This window comes from Acomys minous (genome assembly GCF_964271855.1).
Source record: "Acomys minous genome assembly, chromosome: 19".
In the NCBI taxonomy this organism is placed as follows: domain Eukaryota; kingdom Metazoa; phylum Chordata; class Mammalia; order Rodentia; family Muridae; genus Acomys; species Acomys minous.
The window spans coordinates 16,684,132-16,705,898 of record NC_140499.1 but is presented as its reverse complement, the minus strand read 5'-3'; the positions used below and the strand labels follow the sequence as shown (position 1 = coordinate 16,705,898).

The 21,767-nt window shown below is 45.2% G+C and overlaps 2 protein-coding genes across 3 annotated transcripts in view; one reads left to right on the top strand and one right to left on the bottom strand.

Annotated features, from left to right (window-relative positions):
* The first annotated feature begins 20 nt into the window (after positions 1 to 20).
* On the top strand, positions 21 to 15,163 carry NUDT6 (nudix hydrolase 6). Its single transcript, XM_084768775.1, has 5 exons — positions 21 to 268; positions 3,628 to 3,831; positions 7,544 to 7,599; positions 10,320 to 10,374; positions 14,577 to 15,163. Exons 1-5 carry the CDS (start codon positions 58 to 60, stop codon positions 14,972 to 14,974), a joined length of 924 nt encoding a protein of 307 aa, XP_084624901.1. The 5' UTR covers positions 21 to 57; the 3' UTR covers positions 14,975 to 15,163.
* Positions 15,164 to 15,272: 109 nt separating this feature from the next.
* The window catches only part of FGF2 (fibroblast growth factor 2), a 52,828-nt gene continuing 46,333 nt past the window's right edge, over positions 15,273 to 21,767 (bottom strand). The window contains exon 3 of one of the 2 annotated variants that reach the window (XM_084768777.1): positions 15,273 to 15,456. In XM_084768777.1, the coding sequence (XP_084624903.1) occupies positions 15,274 to 15,456 (183 nt within the window). In that variant the 3' untranslated portion in view covers position 15,273. Of the gene's footprint in view, positions 15,460 to 21,767 lie in introns of both variants that reach the window. The other variant, XM_084768776.1, reaches the window with a different exon arrangement.

The window sequence follows — 21,767 nt, the reverse complement described above, 5'->3', positions numbered from 1 at the left end:
GTGGGCGGGGCGGGGCGAACTGGGACACCCCGGGCGTCCGACAAGCGTGGTGCAGCGATGCGGTGGCCGAAGAGTTCCGGGTGCTGGCTCTCCGCGCTCCTCCGGGCGGGGCGGCGCACAGCCTCGGGCGGCCCGGAGAACTCGGGCTCCTGCGCCGCGGGCGAGCTGCAGGGCGAGCTGGACAGATATGGGGGCGTCTCGGTGCACTTGGCCCGGCACCGCGCGCTGCACCGGCTGGATGCCGCCGCCTTCCGGAGGCTCTTGCAGGGCAAGTGGGGGTCTCGGGCTCCGGAAACCGGGGCGGAGCGTGAGGGCTCGGAGGTGAAAGCTGAAAAGGACACCCAGCTGACCTCTCGCTGTGACCTGGAAGTGCCCTCAGCCATGGCCAGGTCCAAACCGTCCTTGCCATGGCCATGGGTTCGCAGCGCCGTGTCGGCCTCACACTTAGTTCTTATTAACACGGACCATCTATCTCACTGTTAGCTACCTTGCAGCCTTAGTTTTGCTGGCATTTAGATTCTGCCACACGCTTTACCAGGCAAAACTGCCTCCTAATCGAGACAGGAGCTGGCAGTTCAAGAAGCAGACCTTTGCAGTTTTCAGTAGCTACACATCGCTGACTTTGAAATTTGAGCCCACTTATGTGAAAGGAAAGCTTAAATGAAGAAGCCCTCACTTCGGGATAAATGTCTGGTTGTTAGAACAGTCCCTTTTTCAAACTGAAGGCATAGCATGGAAAAACATCTATGGAAAGGTCCTTTCACATAACCAGGAAACCACAAATGATCTTTGTGCATTGAGCCACAAACATGGCAAGTTAGCGTCTCCAACACTGTTTAATCTTCAATCTGCTTCATGTCATCCCTCCTGCTTCTAAGCGCTGAGACGCCCCACTTAGGCTGCAGCGGTATCCCCAGTAAGGGAATCGAGTCTGTTCATCCCGTTATGTGTGTGCCTATGGATGGGCACAGGTGTTTTTCATACACACATTTACCAGTGACCGGTGATAATCTAAGCACCACTCCAGAAAGTGTGCTGGATTTGGAAATGTGTCCAGGGTTCAAGTCCCAGATTGTGCCACGCGCTTTGCAGGCATCAATCAAATGAACCAATGAAAAGACTTCTTAGGGGAACAAAACTAGCCAGCTCTAGATACTGGATAAGTGTGAACCAAGACACCCTGAATGAAGGCCCTCAGCTCTATTATACGGTTTTTTTTTTTTTTTACATATCTTTAATGAAACATTTTAGGTGTAATTCTCAAGTACTGGACTCGTTTTAAGAATCTAACAAAGAGGGATTTATTTCATCTTCATAACTTGGAGAGTACACACCCATCCCAGTTGAAAGATGATGGCGCCAAGGCCCAGAGACAGTGGGTGCCTTCCTGCAGCTCTGAGTCTGTGCTTTCTTCACACTGCTCTCCAGCTTCTGCTAGTTCTGTTGCAGTGAAATCAAACCAAACTACTTGACAGGGCCTGTGAAGAAGAGCTAACTTGAGAACAAAGCCTGACAGGATGTCTGTCTCTTGGAGGAGATTAAACATTGCAGTGAGTTAGTGATGGCCGTTAACGCATGTTTGCACACAAAGGTCACTGTGCCTTTCCTGCTGTTTTCTTACTGGCAACTCAAATGCTGGGATTATAGTATGCTTAGCCCCACATAGAATACTTTTTGGCAGAGGGTTTTTGAGATAGTTGAGTGTTATAGATAGCTCAAGATGGCTGCAAACTCATGACCCGCCCGCCTCTGCTTCCAGAGCACCAGACTACCGAGGTAAGTACCACACCTAGCATCCCATGCAGCTTGCCCTGGCGGTGAAATCGCCCTGCCTCTAATGGGAGCATTGCAACTTCATGACATCCTAATTAGGAGCAGCAAAGTACTTAGTATATGTGGTGTGAAGACATCACATGATCTGAAGTTCACATAATAGTAGTGTGTGGACAGAGGTCAGGAAAGACTGTTGAAGAGGTCACATAGGAGCCAGGCTTCTAGAAGTGTGTACAAGCTGTGGAGATGGGGCGAGGAGGAAAAGCCACATTACTAGGGAACAAAAATTCCTAATAGAATTGGGTTTAAGATTTCAAATACTGGTGTGAGGGATGACCAGGCCTCTAGCTAGTTTGGGCATTGAATTCAGTTTAGAGATGGTCTGAAGTAACAACCTGGGGCGGGGGGAGGGGGGCAGTGAAGAGTCCAGTGAGCTCAGAACCGCGAAGCCTCATGTGTGAGCGGAAACAGTGGTGACAGATGACTTCTCCAAGGTAAAAAGTTTAAAGGCAAAATCAAACCCCGGCAGTCAGATAGCATGGTTTTAGAGTCCCCGGTTCTGTTTGATTGGAAGGGTTGGCTAGGAAGGAGCACAGGAGCCTGCCCTACTGCATGGGAGGAGTGTTGTGTAGTTTTTAGCAGAGGCGTTGGGTATGGGTGCCTGCATAGGTCAGAATTCTTCAAGGGCACACTGAGGATTTGTGTGTTTTGCTTTATGTGTTTATGCCTCAACTAAAAACGATTGAATTAGGGAAGGTGAGGTAAGACCCACAGCCACAGTGCATGTGGGGTCAAATCAAGTCTGATAAGGACCAACAGCTTGTCACTATGTGAGGTAAACTGACCTCCAAAGATGGGAGCCTTAGCAGGGAGGAGCTATTTAAGCAAGGCTGATGAAGAGAGGAGAAAGACAGGCCACCAGAGTGGATAATGCCTCGGTGAGAGGGTGGCCTGCGGCTGCGGCGGTGGGGGGGGGGGTCACCTGATGATCCGAGAGACTTTTCTAAAGTCTCAGTTGTGATTCCCCATCCACAGTTAAAGCTCCCCTGGCTTTCACCCTTGGATAATAGTAAGGGTTGGAAACATCTAGGGCTGAAATAAATGACCCGCCCCCCAATACTACAGAGAAAATAAGACAATGTAGAGAATTCTAAGATAGAAATCCCATATTCATATTCAGAATGGTGTTTATAATAAAATTTAAAATAATACAAATAAGTCTCTAGACTATAGGTTGGATAATAGCTTGTAGGATGCATAACAGAAACTGCTGCTATTGAGAAATCCACTTTCACTGAAGGAAAGTTAATGATAGACTGTTTAATATGTACTGTATTATAAAAGGCATAATATAAGCTGTAGACATTATGTTAATACCAAACTCACAAGAAAAAAAAATTCTCTTCAGGCTAGTAATAGTTCTGACCTTTTTTTTTTTTTAACTTTCTATTCTTTAACCACCTTGCAGTTTGTAAATGAAGAATAACATCAGCTCTCTCACAGGAAGAGTTTTTAAGAAAACTTTCACCATCATTTAAATTAGGAGCATTAAAAGAAACAGAGTGCGCTGGGGTGTGGGGGCGTGGTAGAGGACCCCGTAGCAGATGCAATACCCTGGCTTTGATCCCCAGCTCTGGAGAGAAGAGAGCAGTAAAAGTGCATTTAAGTCAGTCCGTCTACCATGGCTGAGCGCCTGCTGTGTGCTGCGCCTGTGTTAGGCGGCGTGGGTATACACACCAGCGCTGTCTCATCAGAGTGGAGAGCAACCTAAAGAACTGGGCTACAGCAGTGCAGAGGTGGTGGCTGTTCGTGTCACCTGAAAGCTTTACAGACTGTATCTTCCTCTGCGTCTAGCTGCCGTCCAACAGTGGCGATCGGAAGGGAGGGTAGCTGCGTGGCTGCACATCCCCATCCTGCAGAGCCACTTGATCGCCGCCGCCGCTTCCCTGGGCTTCTGTTTCCACCATGCCGAACCCCACTCCTCCACGCTGACTCTGTGGCTGGGAGAAGGGCCCAGCCGACTGCCGCTGTACGCGACGCACCAAGTAGGGGTTGCAGGTCAGTTCACGTCTCCCACCTCCAGGAACTGCCTTTTCACAGGCGTGCCGTGTCTTCTCGAAGCCGAGCTGCTAGTCTGTCAGCGAATGCTGGCCCAGTGAGCACTGCGTGAGTGTTCACGGTGCCACCGTGGCATAGCGCTTCTGAAAACTAAACAGTGTGTGCCCCGTGCACTACAGGTGGCACAGAAAACAAATGGAGAAGCAAGCTTCCCGAAGGGCGCATTTAACACACTTCACACAGATATTTGAAGCTCCCTTCTCAGTGGTGGCACTGAATTGAGAAAAGGAAATAAATTACACTCCTTAAAGCATGCGTCACCCCAAATAAACAATGAAATTCTCTAGAAAGTAACTGATTAGGGGGTGAGGATTGTTTTGTGGGATTCTGGTGGTGGTGGTGGTGGTGGTTTTCGTTTTTGTGTTGTTTTGTTTTTGTGTTGGTGATTTGAGTATACTGCAGTCAGAACTCATGTGCCATAGTAAATGTGGATCATATTCACGAAAGCAAGAATAAGTTTTGAAAGACCAAATTGAAACTATTAGAGCAGGTACTTTTTTTTCCAGAGCTGAGGACCGAACCCAGGGCCTTGTGCTTGCTAGGCAAGCACTCCACCACTGAACTAAGTCCCCAACTCCTAGAGCAGGTACTTAAAAGAGTGACCCTTGGACACAGCCATTAAGGAGAGAATAGTGCCATCAGCCAAAGGCAGAGCACGTCCTCCTGGAGCTCTCTTGGCTCTGCCTCGCGCCAGCTGTGCTCCCTGCAGTCTTCTGTGACAGTTACTGTCAGGCACGCATGTGGAGAACTTGCCTTCCTAATCTCCCAGCTTCATTGCCTTTTGTTAGGACTGACACAAGGAGCTCCATTTTGACTACGGTGGAGTTCACGGTTGTTTCATACATACTAGGGCTAAGTATTCGCTAAATGTGTAACATTGTACAGGACAACTTACAGGTTGAGCTTGAAGCAAGGCCAACTAACCATTTGGTTATTTGACTATTACTTCCTAAGACTTTACATGGTCCCTGTGTCAAGCTGTAGTGGTTTAAGGTTTAAGGTAGAGCCATGAACAGTTAGCTTCAGAAACAGGAAGTTCTCATTGCTGAGGGCATCAAAGTCTCCTAGAAGCCTTTCAAAAATGAAAGGGGGGACCAGGGCGGAATAAAATAGTAAGAAATCCTTAAATAAATGAAAGAACATTGCAGATTAATTATTACCTTAGTGATTTGGGTTTTGTTTCCATCTAATTGGCATGTGGTATTAAGCTAGCCTGCACATCTCCAGTGTGGAAAACAAGCTGGGTGCAGGTGTCCAGTGTTACCTGCCTTCCTGCGGCAACAGACACTCTAAAACTTCCTGTGGGCTCCACCTCAGAAGATTCTACCCAGCAATTTGGTGGCAGTGTCATGTCTCATGCAAAACTGTTTTGTGTGTGTGTGTGTGTGTGTGTGTGTGTGTGTGTGTGTGTATGTGCGTGTGCGCGTGCACATGCGTGTGTGCCAGGGAATGGCCTTGGGTATCATTGCTCAGGTGCCATCCACCTCATGTTTTGGAGCCTACAGCAACTGAGTTGGCCAGGCTGGCTAGGTAGCGAGCCCCAGGGATCGCCCACCTACTAACACTGGGTCTACAGATGCACATTGTTGTGCGTGGTTTTTCATGTGGATGCTAGGGATCTCCGTTCTCCAAGCTTGTCTGAGACTCATTTTACTGACTTCGGGAAAGCTCACAAACCTCCTAAGATAGGGACCTCCCCCATGTCGATTCCACCAGTCTGTGGCTCTTTTTTCAGATGTTTTTTCTTATAGCACCCAGTGTAAACCATACTTACTCTCCCAAGCAATGTGCATAGTCCACAAAGCCAGCCTTTTTGTGTCTTGTTCACCACTGTTTCCTCAGGCTAAAGAGAGAGCCAAGGGATGGATGGATGGATGGATGGATGGATGGATGGATGGTTATAAGGATGACTAGATGGGTAGATGGGTGGATGATGACATCTTTAAGTAGGGGACAGTTCTTATGTCTTGATGGAGCAGGGCTGTTCGTGAGTGCCTACTTGGAATGAAGCTGTTAAGCCCAGCTCTCCCGTTGAGGGCTGTGTGGACTCTCTCACCCCTTAGGGTGCACTGCACAGGAGACACAGTGCCTAATATACTACAAAGTAATGTCTGTTTAATCCCACTTGCCTTAGCTTTATGCTGTGGCCAGCAGGGGTCGCTCCAATTCTGCATAATATCTTTTCACTCTGAGTTTGTGGCTAGTGAATACATTGAAGAAAAGACACTGAAGCAAGGTGGTGCGCGCCTTTAATCCCAGAACTCGAGAGGCAGAGGCAAGCGGATCTCTATGAGTTTGAGACCAGCCTGGTCTACAGAGCGAGTCCAGGACTGGGGGGAAGTAGAGGTGGGAGACACTGCGCAATCACAGTCTTCTAACTTAAAAATAAGTTTCTTAGAATTCTGTCCCTTGAAAAATCCAATTAGGTTTACATCTTTGCTATTTTACTCACTGGAGTTAATTACATGTACTGGTTTCCTTTCTGGCCTCAAGAGTACCAAGTGCAGTGTTTCATTTCAGTTACTTTGTAATGTTTAAATTTTTAAAATAAATTTTACTTATAAGTGTGGGGGGGAAGGAAGGAGGGAGACAGAGTTGGAGGGAGGGAGAGAGGGAGGGAGGGACGGAGGGAGGGAGAGAGGGAGGGGGATGCAGGTACCTATAGAGACAAGGAAAGGCATCAGCTCCTGGGAGCTGGAGTTACACGCAGTTGTAAGCCATCTCAAGTGAGTGCTGGGAACTGAATGTGGGTTCCCTGCAACAACAGTATAGGTTTTTAACCTTTGAGCATCTCTCCAGCTTCCCAATTATAAATAAACTCTCTTTTCACATAGTTTGCCTATACATGTTATTGGGAGTCTGGCCTACTTTCTGTTCTGTATAACTTAGCTTTCCTTTGTGTCCTCTCTACACACACAGCAGGATATGAATCTCAGAAGGAAAGGAATTTCTTGTTGTGTTTACCACTGTAGCCCCAGCACCTAGTAAAATGTCTTATACATAATAGGAGGACAGTTAATACATAAAGGGCTTCTGTATGCTATATACAAAGACTCAAGGAATATTGAAAGAATGGATAATTATGTAGAAAATATCTTCCCACATGGATATGTTGAAGTTAGCCCACTTCAGGGATTCTATTATAAGTCATCAAAGTGTTATGTTTTTTACCCAGGATTGCCCAAACAAAAATACTAAAAGAGGGGCTATAGAGCTGCCTCAGCAGTTAAGAGCATTTGATGCTCTTCCAGAGGACCAGAGTTTGATTCCTTGCACCCACGTGGCAGCTCACAACCATCTGTAACTCCAGTCTGAGCCGGTCCACTGCCCTCTCTGGCCTCCTTAGGCACTGTATGTGTATCGTGCAGACATGCGTGCAGACAAAGCACCCATACAAATAAAGGAGAAAATCTGCCGCACCAGTGACTGGGTCCTGTGCACAGAGCTTTAACAAGGCATTGGAGCCCTCATTAGCAGAGGCCTAAGGGGCCAAGCCTTTTCCCCTTGCAGTTTTCATGGCTGCTGAGGTATATGAACCAGACCTTCAAGCATGGGATTTTAATGGGTGTGGTTTTAATGACCACCATTAAGCATTGGAAGAATTGAAGGTAAATGAAATTAATATTTTGCCATTATCTTTCTCCCCCAAAAGGTGCTGTATTTGATGATGGCACCAGAAAAGTACTGGTTATACAAGACCGAAATAAAGTAAGTTGTTTCTGACTGCTTTGCAGGTGTTCTCGCAGAGGAAGTAAAATGCAGGAATGTTGATGTGGCTAAGAAAATATAGAAGATGCTACAGTTCTAGGCAGTTTCTAGGCAGTTACGGAACACTCAGCTACTTACATAAATAGAGTTGGGATAGAGGTCTGGGCCTGTCAGTGTGGTGCTCAGGGCTGCGCTTACTCCACAGCTGTAGGAATCACAGACAATAGTGTGTAATTGGGAAGAGACACTATTGAGGTAGCATCCAGTCACTCAACATCCTTGTGTTGCCAGGAGCTTTGCTCCCAGTATGGAGAGGCCAGAGAATGAAAACATACTACCCTAACAGCCCTGCAGCTCAGTCTTTTGACTGTGCTACAACAGATACTAACAATTAACTCTGCCCTAAGAGCCTCCAGGGATGCCTCAGAGGAAGTGACATTTCAAACTCACTCTAGAAGAGTGGGTAAGAACCTACCAGGGGAAAGAAGAGGGGAAAGGTGGAGAGGGGAAGGGAAGTGGGGGAGGGGAGGGGAGGAGAAAGGAAAAGAACAGAAAGGCAAGGCAAGGCTGGTACTGGAGAAACGGCTTAGCTGTTAAAGCACTTGCTACACCAGCAGAGGAGCAGACTTTGTGTCATAGCACCATGACAGGCAGCTCCCAGCCACCTGTAACCACAGCGTCTGGGAATCCGATGCCTACTTCTGCACTCTGCAGATGCTCTCATGGGTGTGGGGCACACACAGACACTCACTGAAACACACAAATAAAAATGTTAAGTATTTCTAAATTTAAAGGATAGAATAATAAACCAAGTTTTGGACTTGACTGTGTGAAGGCATAAAGCTCTGCCTGTGGCTGCCGCAGTGGACACCAAGAAGAGCCGTCACTGTGATCAGTGGCAGGGGATATGACCCGAGAGAGACTGGCAAGAGTGCATCAAGGCTAAAAGAAGAGCCCAGGCTTCTTGAAGCAGCAAAGACTAAAAGAAGAACCCCAGTTGGAAATGTTGTCGTGCTCGCTCACTGATGCCAAAGTGAGGGAGAAGGTTTTCTACTCCTGTGGTGCTGGGAATCAGGGCAGACACTAGTGCTGCCCTGTGAGCTAAAGCCAGCCCAGCAAGAGCATTTACTTGTACACTTTCTGAGCCTTCATTAAGTATTGCTGGACAAAATTAAACACTTTCATCACTATATACAATGATGACATCACAGCTTCTTAGAAATACTATCTACAATTATTCTAAATAACTTGTGAGGCTTAGATAAGGCCCTATCTCTGACTTGAACAAAACTTTCTACCATCAGCATAAACGTAATACCGCCCCTAATGTAATATTATACCCAAGCCTTTAGTAAGCTTAATGTGTGGGTTGGGACATAAATATATACATTTGATAGTAATTATCGGAGAGTAGGGAATGTAACTTAACAGAGGTGGCAGGACACACTGTGAGGGTACCTGGGAACCAAATGTGAGTTTGGGCTTAAAACGCAAATAGCAGCTACTGGCAGAGTGATAGCGTATGGGATGGTCAATGTTATAATAATGACACCGAGTTCTCAAGTGCCCTATTACATCATTCATTTTTACTACAGGTAGAGTTTATGGTGATAGTGTCCATTGTCTCCTCAGTTTCCATAGAAACAGAGCTTCCAGTACCATTTCAGAGTGTAGCCCCAAAAACAATGCATCGGTGCAGATGAGGTAGATTCCTGTCCTTATAAAGTAAGGCAGAATGTGCTCTGTCAGTACACGTCACACCTCAGCTGGATGCGGAAGGGTGGGAAGCCTGGGGTTTGTACCCAGTAACCCGCAGTGTGGAAAGCAGGAACCTTGCCTCCCAGCCCACAGCTGAGAGCTGACGCGTGCTCGCAGAAGCACTTCCAGGAAGCCAGAGAGCCCCACAGCGACGGCGCACGGGTCTGTGAGTGAGGACTATGACATCTGCTGCCTCAGGAGGCCACGTCTCGTTCTCCAGGTCCACACTGCAGTGAACACACACAGCAGAATTCTACAAGGACGCGACCATGTCGGCCAGGGGAAAACTGTCCTGTGCCAGCTCATCATTATTTTAATTTTATTTCTCCCAGAGATCAGGTTTACCTCTTCAGCATTCTCCCATTCCCCCCCCCACCACCACCACCAAAAAAGAAATAATTGGTGAGAAAATACAAAGAAATGATAGCCAAGAAACCAAATTAGTTTTATTCACACTATCCATAAAAAGCAATTACATTTTACATAAAACTATTACCAGAGAAATCTTGAGTAATATCTGTGATTAGAAACAAAATACAGTAAATACATGTAAAACTCTAGTATACCTCGGTGGTTACATTTATTCTGTACTCTACTTACTTATAGCAGCATCTGTGAGAGGCTATCTGTTCATAGTTAACTAGCAGCCAAGTTCTGTGAAGTACGCACATGAATAGCATTTCCCCCCAAGGGTCAGTAATACATGCTCTATCACATCAACTAAATAACACCACTTCTATTTCCTGAAGAATAAGAGGAAAAGATTCCATCAATCATCATCTCCCTCAAAAGAGGAAAAAAAAATGAAGTACTAAGGAAACTGGGAGAAATAGGATAAACTTACTAAAAGACAAGTTTTTATTTCCTTGACCACCTGTGAGTGGACTAGAGTAACTTTTCTTTTCTTTTCTTTCTTTCTTTTCTTTTTTTTTTTTTTTTTTTTTTTTTACTTTGGAGTGCAGTTGAAAAATATGTGGAAGTTTCCAGGCGGCCTGTCAGAGCCTGGAGAAGATATTGGTAAGCTTGAAAATGTTTAGAAAGTTCACGTTTACTTCCCTGCTTCATAGCTAAGAATAGTCACACGCCTTTAATCCCAGCACTAGGGAGGCAGAGGCAGGCAGATCGCTGTGAGTTCCAGGCCAGTCTGGTCTACAAAGCGAGTCCAGGACAGCCAAGGCTACACAGAGAGACCCTGTCTCAAAAAAAAAAAAAAAAAAAGAGTTTAAAGTTTCTAATTCGTTCACACAAGTCAGAAAATTTCAGGCAGATTCCTTCAGAATTGATAGAGAGTTTGCATGAACTTTCAAAGCACTCGTTCCATTTGTGTAGTTGATACCTATAGGAGCACAGCACACCGCCTTCCAATGGTGGTCTGAAAAGGAGCAACTTTAGGTGTTTATTAGTAAAGTTCATTATAAAGATATGTCAACTATGGCTATTTGAATTGTTGACCATTTTATCACAGATTGGTGAGTAATAATTTTATAATGACCTTTGATGATTAATAAAGTCAACTATAAGGAAAAAGTGGTATAATTCTCTTTTGAAGATTTTTACCAACTATTTATTATGAATAATGTAAAACATAATAAATTACCTCATGTGGAAGTCTCAAGTGGGAAATAAAGTGCCTCCCCTCCCCCACCAAAGCAGTTTATAAGGAGCTAGGATGAACTAAGGACCTGCTCACTGGTCTGCCAAGTGTAGAATCATGCTGGTCCTTAAACCAGTGGGTTAAATCCAGCATCATCCTAATCAATAAAGCATGCATTAGATACCGATATTACTTCTTAAAGGCCTTTTTAAAAATATGCGCATTCTCGTTTCTCCTTAGCCAGCCACTGTGTTAGAGAGGTCTCCTGTGTTTTCTTATGAACATACTTACTGTATGTTCATGAAATCTGATATTTAAATGTTACACAAATCAAAATACCGTGTACGTATTTACATGGCCAAATCCTCACAGCCCATGAGCAACATTGAAGACATTCATACATGTAAAACAAACCTTGGTGTTAGGTTCTCACTGACCTCTGGGACCTGGGTGTGATGTCACATACCTGTTCATCACAGCACTAGAGAGACTGTAGCGAAAGGATGGTGCTTTAAGGCACCCTGTGCTACATGGACCATGTTGTCTTCAAAAACATCTGTATTTTGTAAGGGTGCCAAATACTGAAAGCAAAGGCCGTTTTTTCCCATGAGGCCACCTTCTTCATTTTCTCCGTTTCTCAGTACCACCGTTGCCTATATGGTATTGAGAGCATGTGGATGAGGTGACTCAAGTCTAGCTTATCACCCTCCACCCTCTACAGTCCTGTGTGCCTTTCCCTCCTAAGACATGCCTTTTCAAATGAATTGAGGTACGTTCCCCCACACTTTGAGCTTAAATAGATACTAAGAATTTCAGACAGACTTAGATATAAATGAAAAAAATGTCAGTTTGAATATGTATAAATTCAGGTTTAAGTATAATTCCAGAATCTTTTCTTTATGCCTAGAAATTTTAAATATACTATTAGATTGTTTTTTAAAAAAATATCTGTGGTTATCAAAATAACTCACCCATCTGAACTAAAACAGAAGCAGAAGCTGGCATCCACCATTTCCCCAGTCTTAGAACCTGCCCTTCTGTAGCCTGTTTCTACTGATGGCACCACACAAAATAAGAATAGTGTGATTGTCTAGGATGTAAGGAAGTCATTGAAGTCATTGTCCTGAAACTTTCTTAGGGAAGCAGGAATGCACTTGAAATGTTGCCATCCTGAGCAGTTCAACATTTACTGGCTATTAACTAGGCTGTTACAAAATAACAGTAAATAAATACTAGTTAATTTGGAAATTCATTTGTTTGGAATCTTTCATTCTCTGATAATGCTAGGTAGGTGAAACATTGACATGCAAAGTATTTTTTAGAAAGTAAGTTGGGTTAGGCTCAGTGGTGCACGCCTTTAATCCCAGCACTTGGGAGGCAGAGGCAGGTGGATCTCAGTGAGTTCGAGGCCAGCCTGGTCTACAAATCAAGTCCAGGACAGCCAAGGCTACACAGAGAAACCCTGTCCCAAAAAACAAACAACAACGTAAGTAAGTAAGTTTGGAATCTGCAAAACAAATTGCAGTTCTCAAGGCTTGAGCCTAAAGGTGTCTGCACAGTTCAAAGGAACAAAATGCCTTCCTAAAACATGCCGTTCTCGTGCCTGAAAACTGTGTCCTGCTTCAGTCAACCAGAGATGCTCGGCAGGACCAGAGGGAGCTCAAGGAACCCACGTGCTGAAAGTCTCCCACCACGCTAGTCCATCCCAAGCCATCCTACCATTGCATACTACAAAACAGAGAAAACTTGGGATGCCTGTCTTTGCTGTTCTGCTGTTCAGCACTCCCGTCTGACATTCAAACGTAATCTCTTCATCAGCATGAATGAGCCTCGAGACTCCTCACACACAGCAATTGTTATTTCAACTGAGTTTGAAGTCTATTAAAACAACTGTAAAGATACAACAATTGATCTTGATAAATTTAAATTCCCGTTGAAACTGCGGGAGAGACTTCTGTTTTGCGGTGGAAGGGGAAGATGTCCCACATCTCAGATGTAAAAGTACCGGCTTGCGTTTTCCTGGTTCAGCTAGTCAGTGATGTGCTAACTCAAGTTAAACTATCCAGATTGCTCAGGCAGTGTTCATCCTGCACCACCGTGGTGCTAGCGTGACTGCTGAGCAGGACACTCACTCTCTCATTTACCCTGTCCTTCATAGAGTTGGTCAGATTAGTGGTGCTAAGAACTGAGCAAGACCCCCAAGGTTATCTTCCCGAGCCTTTAAAGAATATATATATTTAAACAAGAGCTAGAAGCAACTATATAAACATTTAAGACTAGTGCCTCAGTATTTAACAAAGCACTGGATGTTAGAGGGAAACTATTTTCTTCTAGAGAAACTTGGTGAGCCTAGGATGTTCTTTGATGCCTATGTTCCCTCCTCCCTCATTGTGTGGTGCTGGGATCCCAACCCAGCATCTCACACCAGCCAAGGCAGGCAGTCTACATGCTGAGCTACATGCCTGGTCTTGGTGCTTTCCGTTTCAAAATGTAATTTCTGGCTGTGCTTAACCTATGAATAGATCTCAGTCACAGAGAAAGTCAGCATGCAGTTAAAGAACAGCAGATAGATGTCTTATGTTTTAGACTGGATTACTCTTCCTGCTGGCCTTTCCAGAGCTGTTTCTCAGGAACAAGAGCATGTCTTGGGAGCTGCATGTGTCCGGTGGGCATGAAAGACAACCTATAGTCTGAGTGCATAGGAACTGTGGATGTCTGATAGTTCTTCAGTGCACAGGTGTTATCAGTAGGATTATCGTCAAAACAAACTCACATGCTACCCGACAGACAACCGGTGAGGCATTAGAAGGTATATAAACTACCTACAGCAATCCTGAAGATTTCCAGAAAAGCAACCAAGACAGGTAGCTATAAAGCATCAGAACTAGGGAAGTCCATCCGTGCAGTCTTCCCGGGTGTCTAGAAAACTGGACATAAGTGTATGTTAATGGCAATAGAAGTCCTGCCATGGAAACTTCTATTTAATTAAAGTTTTCATAAAATGAGAAGATCTGTGGTGTACTATAAAATTATGTTTCCAGCCTTATAAAGATGTCTGATGAGACAGCGATGGCATTTTCGTGTTGAAGGAATGAATCTCAAACTCTACACATTCTGATTTCAAGGAAAAGCAATTCCTAAATCAGGCTGAGGTCCACTGGGGCCAGGAAAGGGGCGTAACGATGGCAAAGGACCTTGTCCTGGAGGGCAGTGGGCTTCAGATCCCAAAGAAGTCAAAGTCATTTCACAGTTCACTCAAGTACGTTTGGCACTACAGACTTCTGTAACATGGGGTGGGTCCTTTCAGTTCAGACGTCTGCAGACTTGAGGGCGGGACAATAGTGAAGGACTTAGCAGAATATTAAGTACAGCATTGTTTGCAAATGTGTTCTTGCCTTTGGGAAATAGAACAGGAAGAGGTTAAGAAAGAAGATGTAACTTCCAAAATATACAGGTGCTTAAGCCTCCAAAGACACCCTCAGTGTCTTAAATACAAAGTGCATTTTACAACATCCAGAAAGCAGTTTGAAGACAATGTTTTGCTCTTGAACTTCCAGATTTTAGCTGAAAACCTTGATGGCATCTCTAAGAACGAAATCTTTGTTTGTATCTCCCTTTTACATAGGAGACACAGCGGTCCGAGAGGTTTTTGAAGAGACTGGCATCAAGTCAGAATTCAGGTCTCTGCTGAGCATCCGGCAGCAACACCGGAGCCCTGGAGCCTTCGGGAAGTCAGACATGTACCTGATCTGCCGCCTACAGCCCCGCTCCTTCACCATCAACTTCTGCCAGCAGGAATGCTTGAAGTGTGAATGGATGGATCTAGAAAGCCTGGCCAGGACTAAAAACACAACCCCCCTCACCAGCAGGGTGGCCAGGCTACTGCTGTACGGACACAGGGAAGGGTTTGACAAGGTTGACCTCAGCATGGAGGAACTCCCTGGAGTACACACAGGCAAGCACTACAAACTCTATCACAGGGACCTGCCAGAGAGTTACATGGTCACACCAGGGACAGACTGAGTGCCAACATCCGTACCTCAACCAGCCCTCTCACATACAGGATGTCCGGGATGGAAACTTGTAAATGAGCATATTTTTTAATCCTCTTTTCAAAATAAAGGAAATAAATGAAAAAGGCTGTAGCTCTAATCATCACTGGGTCACAACCAAAGCTATATAAAATGGGGAAGTCTACATATTTTCCAAAAATGGTTGTGTTTCTTTACTGAGGTAATGGTTAAGTGTCTTACTGATATATAGCAGGTATCTGAGCTCAGTTGTATACATTCTTTTCTCTCAGTAACGATTTCTAAAGTGAGTCAGCTCTTGGCAGACATCGGAAGAAACAGTATGGCCTTCTGTCCAGGTCCCGTTTTGGATCCGAGTTTGTACTGCCCAGTTCGTTTCAGTGCCACATACCAACTGGAGTACTTCCTTGACCGGTAGGTATTATAGTTATTGGATTCCAGTCGTTCGAAAAAGAAACACTCTTCTGTAACACACTTCTGAAAAAGAAAGAAAATTTGTTTTTATGCTTTTCATGACAAACACCAAAAGGACAGCGAGACAGCCAAGCGAACAACCCAGTAGGTCAGAAGTTGACGGTTCTGCTGAGGGATGATGCCAGGAACCTGAGGCAGGAGTAGCCAGCACCACTCCAGCCCCGTGATCAGGCAGCAACCCCACGCGGAGGCCACAGGGACCACACTATCCTGGACTCAGAACATCACAACCCAAATCATGAGGGGCCTCACAGGAGAGTCACATCCTGTAACATGGAGGAACGTACCTCCGGGTGTGTCTGTCCCCCCACACCCGTCCTCACCAGGCAGCTTCACAGTTAGGCATTTCACCTTTACATTTCTCCTGGGGTATAAGGGAAATAACATCAAAAAGGGATCTCAGAGTACTCCCCCCACAATGAAGGAGGGATGGACTAAGTCCAGGAAGGTTGCAGATGTTGGCCAGTGACCGAAGTCACTTGCAGTTTGTTGTGTGGAAAACACCTAAGGTCACCTGATGTCAGAAATATTCCCAAACAGTGACTGGTGGGAGATTGATGCTCTCCAAATGCCAACCAGTGACAAAGAACGAGCAGTCTAGAATGCACCAGCTTAACAAACAATCCAGAGCACACTGGTTTCTGAATACGCAATCTGGAGCAGACAGGTTTCTGCAATTCTCATTTTAAACAAGATGGAAAGGACTCTGCCTTTTAGTTTCTATTCACCTGTGTGCTGGCAGGTTTTGTGTGTCAACTTGACACAGGCTAGAGCCATCAGAGAGGAAGAGGAAGAAGCCTCCATGAGATCCAGTTATAAGACATTTTCTCAATTACTGATCAATGGGGGAGGGCCTAGCTCGTGGTGGGTGGGGCCATCCCTGGGCTGGTAGTCCTGGGTTCTATAAGAAAGCAGGCTGAGCAAGCCATGGGGTGCAAGCCAGTAAGCAGTGCCCTCCATGGCCTCTGCAGCAGCTCCTGCCTCCAGGTTCCTGCCCTGCTCTTTGGTCATGGTGTTTCAGTGCAGCAATAGAAACTCTAACTAAGACAACGTGTATCAGAAAAACAAAATAGTTTTTAAATAGCTGGGCCTGGAAACAATGTTGTAAGTAACAGAGTCTTAAAAACTATCATATTATTTAGGAAAATGATAAGAAATCAAGTTGGCAGGGTAACTTTGGACCACAGAGAATCAACTATACACTTTAAGAGAAAACAGGGAAAAACTGCCTTTTAATAAACATATATTTCAACCAAATGGTACTTATATAAAAAGCAATATACATACCATGTCAATTTTAAAACATGTACACATGAATTCAAGATGTATAAATATATAAATATGACTTGTATTAATAAGCATATTAAGTTCCACTTTAGTATTTTTTGTAGATTTAGTTATTTTGTGTGTATGAGTGTTTTGCTGGTGTGTATTTATGTGTCCACAGAGGTCAGAAGAGGGCATCAAATCCTCTGGAACTGAAGCTACCAGTGATGTGGGTGCTGGGAATCAAACCTGGGTCTTTTGAAAGAACAAGTGCTCTTAACCACTGTGCCTTTCCCTTCACTAATAACTACAGAATGGAATTTTGAAAAGTACTAGTGAACTTGAAATGCCACAGGGTACTACACACAACAATCCCAAGAAGTCATTTGTCTTAGTTACCTTTCTATTTCTGTGAAGAGACACCATGAACAAGGCTCTGTTGGTGTGGAGAGGAGAGCCAAGCAAGAAGGAGGGCTAACTATTCCAGGGTACCAACAGATCGTGGGTGAGATGGTGACCTCAGGAATACTAACGTATGTTCAGTATAATACAGCTCAGATGGTTAGATACAGAGGCATTTTATACATATGTATATAAGCACACATTTGACAGAGCTTGGAAGCAACAACAGTTCCAAAGCAACAAGCACAATAAGTCATGTGATCCCATCTTCCAATAAAAAGACTCCATGGAGAAATGGATCATTCCGGGCTACAACAGCAGATTTACATGTAAGTCTTGCTGCTCAAGAAGTGATGGAATGCTCAAAATAAACACACCAAGCCAAAGGCAGGAGTTCCCAAATGTTTCAGCAAATAAAATCAATCTTGTAAAAAATGGCTGAACTGAAAAGTAAATGGAGAACACACAAATTTCCTGCATAAAGAAACTTTAAATAACTTATCTAGGTACTACTCCCTCCCTCAAGGGCATAAAGCAAAACCGCCCAACTCCACCCCATCACAATGATCTCCTACACTGACATCCTTCCTGCTGCATGGTGACTTCCAGCAACACACCATCCCTTAAGTGTGAATGACTGCATGGTGATGTCCTATCTGCAATTAACCATGCCATAGGTGTGAATTGCCACATGGTGACTTCCTTCTGGGTGTGAACAGCTGCACGGTGACATCCTTAATGCAACATGCCATCCCCCTGAGTGTGAACAGCTGCATGGTGACTTCCTTATGATGCTCCATCCCTTAACAGTGAACTCAGTAGTCTCTGCTGGTAAGGTTAAAGTCTGGCATTTCCGGTTAGCCTCTGAGCTCAGTATAAAATGGAGGACATCCTTTCTCAGTGGGGTGCTCTCTCTGTCTGGATCCCAGAAACTCTAGTGAGTGTCATAGTCAGTCTCTCCAGCAGAGAGACTACAAGCCAACCCTTTCCCGATAGGAAGCCTGCTCAGCAGGCACCTGGGGATTGCTGGAGACACCCACCCTACCCTAATAAGATGTCTTGGTGTCTTGGCTTTCAACCAATGACCTTTAACTATACCTGGAGATTCTCCCCGACCCATAATAATTCAGGACTGCATTTCCCTTCTTATGACAGGGCTGTTTTGTTACATGTAGATTAAGTATCCCTGGAATCCCTCAGCCCCAGCGAATCAAACACGTTCACCCCCAAAACTCCTCCCACTGCACAAGGTTTATTATAATGTCCCTGACTCACAAAAATAAAGGCGTGCTGCCTTGCTCTTTCAATCCACTCCCCCACCAGGACAGTCTGAGCCTCATCATTTATTTTGGGGAAGAATTGCCACTGGGTGGCCAGGGTGGCCAGGCTGCGATGGTGGAACTTCTGTGGCAGCCATTTTTGCTTTCATGACAGGCTTTTGGAACTCACAAGTTTCCACTGCCGTCTGATAGCAGCAGTCTCATTTTAAAAGAGCTAACTGTAACACCCAGTGGTGTTACTCTTCCTACCTGCCCCCATGAGACCAGAAGCTTTGCCTAGCACACAGAGCCTCATCCTGAGCACTCTAAGCTGCTCCTGAGAGAGAAACAGAACCTTTAACCTCGAGGTCCCTCTGTTCCTGTCTGGAAGCAGACAGCACCTGGACCAGCCCGACTGATGCAGAACCCAGGCTACCACTGGACAAGGGATGACAGGGCTGCTTCTTGGTGACTCCCCTTCCAAGGAGAAAAAAGACTAACTTCAGAGTGGAGACACCCACTTTCCTGCCAAAGGCGAAGTCTGTATTTGTGTGGTTATCCTCTCAAACTTTCAGAACTCTGTCTAGTCACAAGAAAAACACCCAGCAGTCCCAAACTGGAGGATCCTAAAGATGCCTGGCTGGCAGAGTAATGAAAAATAAGGAGAAATGGTCACTGTCTGGAGGAAACTACAGAGACAGGATGACCAGGATGACCAAAGCTGGCCCTGAATAGGATCTTCAGGGGAGAATTAAAGTGTTGTAAGTTAGGACAGACTTCAGCTACTAGTACCATAGTGTGACGGCCAGCCAGTACCTAATAGGGTAAACATAGCAGACTATCTTCCTGACCTTCCCGTGAACTTAGTTATAAAAACAAATTGTATCCTTTACTGATGTCATCTTCACATCGTATCCACTTGCACCAGACATGCACTGTGCATTCTAAATACATTAAACTACACGACAAAGATAAGACACATGTAATGAAAAAAGCCAGACCCTAGAACTGCAAGTGCTACCAGAAAAGAACTCCTCCACTGAAAGGTGGCTCAGTGGACAAAGTGTTTGCTGTGCAAGTATCAGGACAAAAGCTGAGGTGCCTAGAACCCACATAAATGCAGGTATGAGCAGTGGACACCCAGAAGCCCAAAGGATCCCCGGTACAAGTTGGCCAGCCAAACTAGCCAAAATTGCTCTGTATTCCGCAATAAATTTACGTCTTAGTTATTGTTTCTGGTGCTCTGATAAAACATCATGACCAAAAGCATCTTTGGGAGGAAAGGGTTTGTTTTAGCTTACAGTTCCACATCACAGTCCATCACGGAGGGAAGTCAGGGGGAGGGACCTAGAGGCAGGGACATGTGGGGTGGGGGGCTGCTTCTTCTTAGCTTGCTCCCCATGGCTTGCTCAGCCTGCTTTCTTAGGCTCCCCAGGACCACCAGCCAAGTGGTAGCACTGCCCACAGTAAGCTGGGCCCTCCCACATCAAATCAACAGACAAGAAAAAAGCAAAAACAAAAAAACAAAAAACACCACAGGCTTGCCCCAAGTAAGGTTTCCTCTTCTCAAAAGACTCTAGTCTGTGTCAAGTTGACCTAAAACTGCCAGGACACCCTGCTTTGATATACAAAGTGAGCAATGGTGTCAACCTTGGGTCTTTACATGCAGGTGCGCACACTTGCACCCTTCCACACACACACCGCTGCCACCTTCGTCATACATACACACGCAGGGGGCTAAGTAATCTCTAAATTATAAAATTGATTTTTATAGAATAAAAGTGACTCGTTGAGTTTCAAGCTGTTTTTGAGTGATTTTTATCTGCACTAGCCACAGACACAATCTGTTTATGTACCTATGTCCCCTTTGGTTGGTGTCCCTCTTAAAATGTCTCTTAAGTGAACTGCTTTTGTGGCCACTGTTGTTGCCTGCACAAGGCTGACTAAGGATCAAGCCAGTCAACATTCTAGGCAGGAGGTGGGAGGAGCTTACCAGCCTCCTGGAGGGGGGTGGGGTGGGAGGAGCTTACCAGCCTCCTGGAGGGGGGTGGGAGGAGCGTACCAGCCTCCTGGAGGGGAGTGGGAGGAGCGTACCAGCCTCCTAGGCAGGAGATGGGAGGAGCTTACCAGCCTCCATTGCTAACTGACAGTTGATGTTTTCTAGGGGAGAGAATCAGTTTTCTGAGGGTGTGTCCCCTGATAAGTCAACATGCTCCATCGTGTGGCCTCACACCCCGAAGTATGGGTAGCACAAGTTGAACTCAGTGGGTTTTTAAAAAATAGAATGCAAAATTGGGAGGGGGTGGAAAGGTGGGGATGGATAGCAGAGGAGTTAGGAGAGGAATGGGGGACGGAAATGATCAAAATATACTGTAGGAAAATTTCAAAGACTTAATAAAGCTAGCGTATTAAGACAGCGAGCTGCTATGTGGTGACACCCATCATATAAATCCCATGTTGAAGTTTCATGTTATTATATCTGTTGTGCTATCCACTTTTGCCAAATAGTAAGAGACCAACAAATATCCTCTAAATGAATGAGTAAATAAAATATTTTAGATAGCTTAAAATAAAGCTACAATGATGTTGCAGCATCTAAATAAGAGAGAAACCAGGCGGGCCAAAAAAAAAAAAATTCAACTTTAAGCTGAAATGCAGAATGTGGTTTAACTGTACTGAACACAGACTCTCTGAGGAGACTGAGCAGATGGACCTCTCCGTGAGTCTAACTGCCCTCACTGACGTCCGTGAGGGCTTCCAGGCAGCCGAGCAGCCTGGGCTCCGGCTTTGCCACAGTTCCAGCTAGTGTGCATGATGTTTAAGCGCTGTACCTTCTCCAGGCCTCACTGGCTCAGATGGTCTCCACACAGAAAGAAACATCTGTGACCCAGCAAAATGCCCCGAGGCTCCCCGCACCCCCCCACCCCCGCTTGCACGCTGGCTCTGGGCCTCTGCTCAATTTTTAGGTTTGAACCTTGGGACCATTCCCCCATGCTCTGTTTTCCGAGCTGTTTACTCATTTACAGTACTTTGATTTTTTGCAGTTTTGGCCTATGAGGGAGTTTGCTCAATAGAAATCTCAAAATGTATTTGCTCACACCACTTCCGAGAATTAAAAACAGATGTGATGTAAGTATCCGTGCTGAACATTTCAGAACTAAATAAAAACCACAAATGGGAAAAATTAAGAGCCGGCGTGGTCTCAATCTTTAAAAAGGCCGCGGAGACTTGGTGGCAACGGGCTCTAAGAGCGGTAATTCTCTCTTGGCCACACTGTCTGGGTTCAATCTAGCATTTCGTCTCTTTACAATGATGCAGTCTCTCTCTCTCTCTCTCTCTCTCTCTCTCTCTCTCTCTCTCTCTGACAAATTTGATTAGTGTTGA

Excerpts from the sequence above, each read along its gene's own strand:
- NUDT6 (XM_084768775.1), top strand. The coding sequence starts at position 58 with ATGCGGTGGCCGAAGAGTTCCGGGTGCTGGCTCTCCGCGCTCCTCCGG. Across the intron at positions 7,600-10,319 it reads TTATACAAGACCGAAATAAA|TTGAAAAATATGTGGAAGTT; the intron begins GTAAGTTGTTTC and ends TTTGGAGTGCAG. Across the intron at positions 10,375-14,576 it reads AGAGCCTGGAGAAGATATTG|GAGACACAGCGGTCCGAGAG; the intron begins GTAAGCTTGAAA and ends CCTTTTACATAG.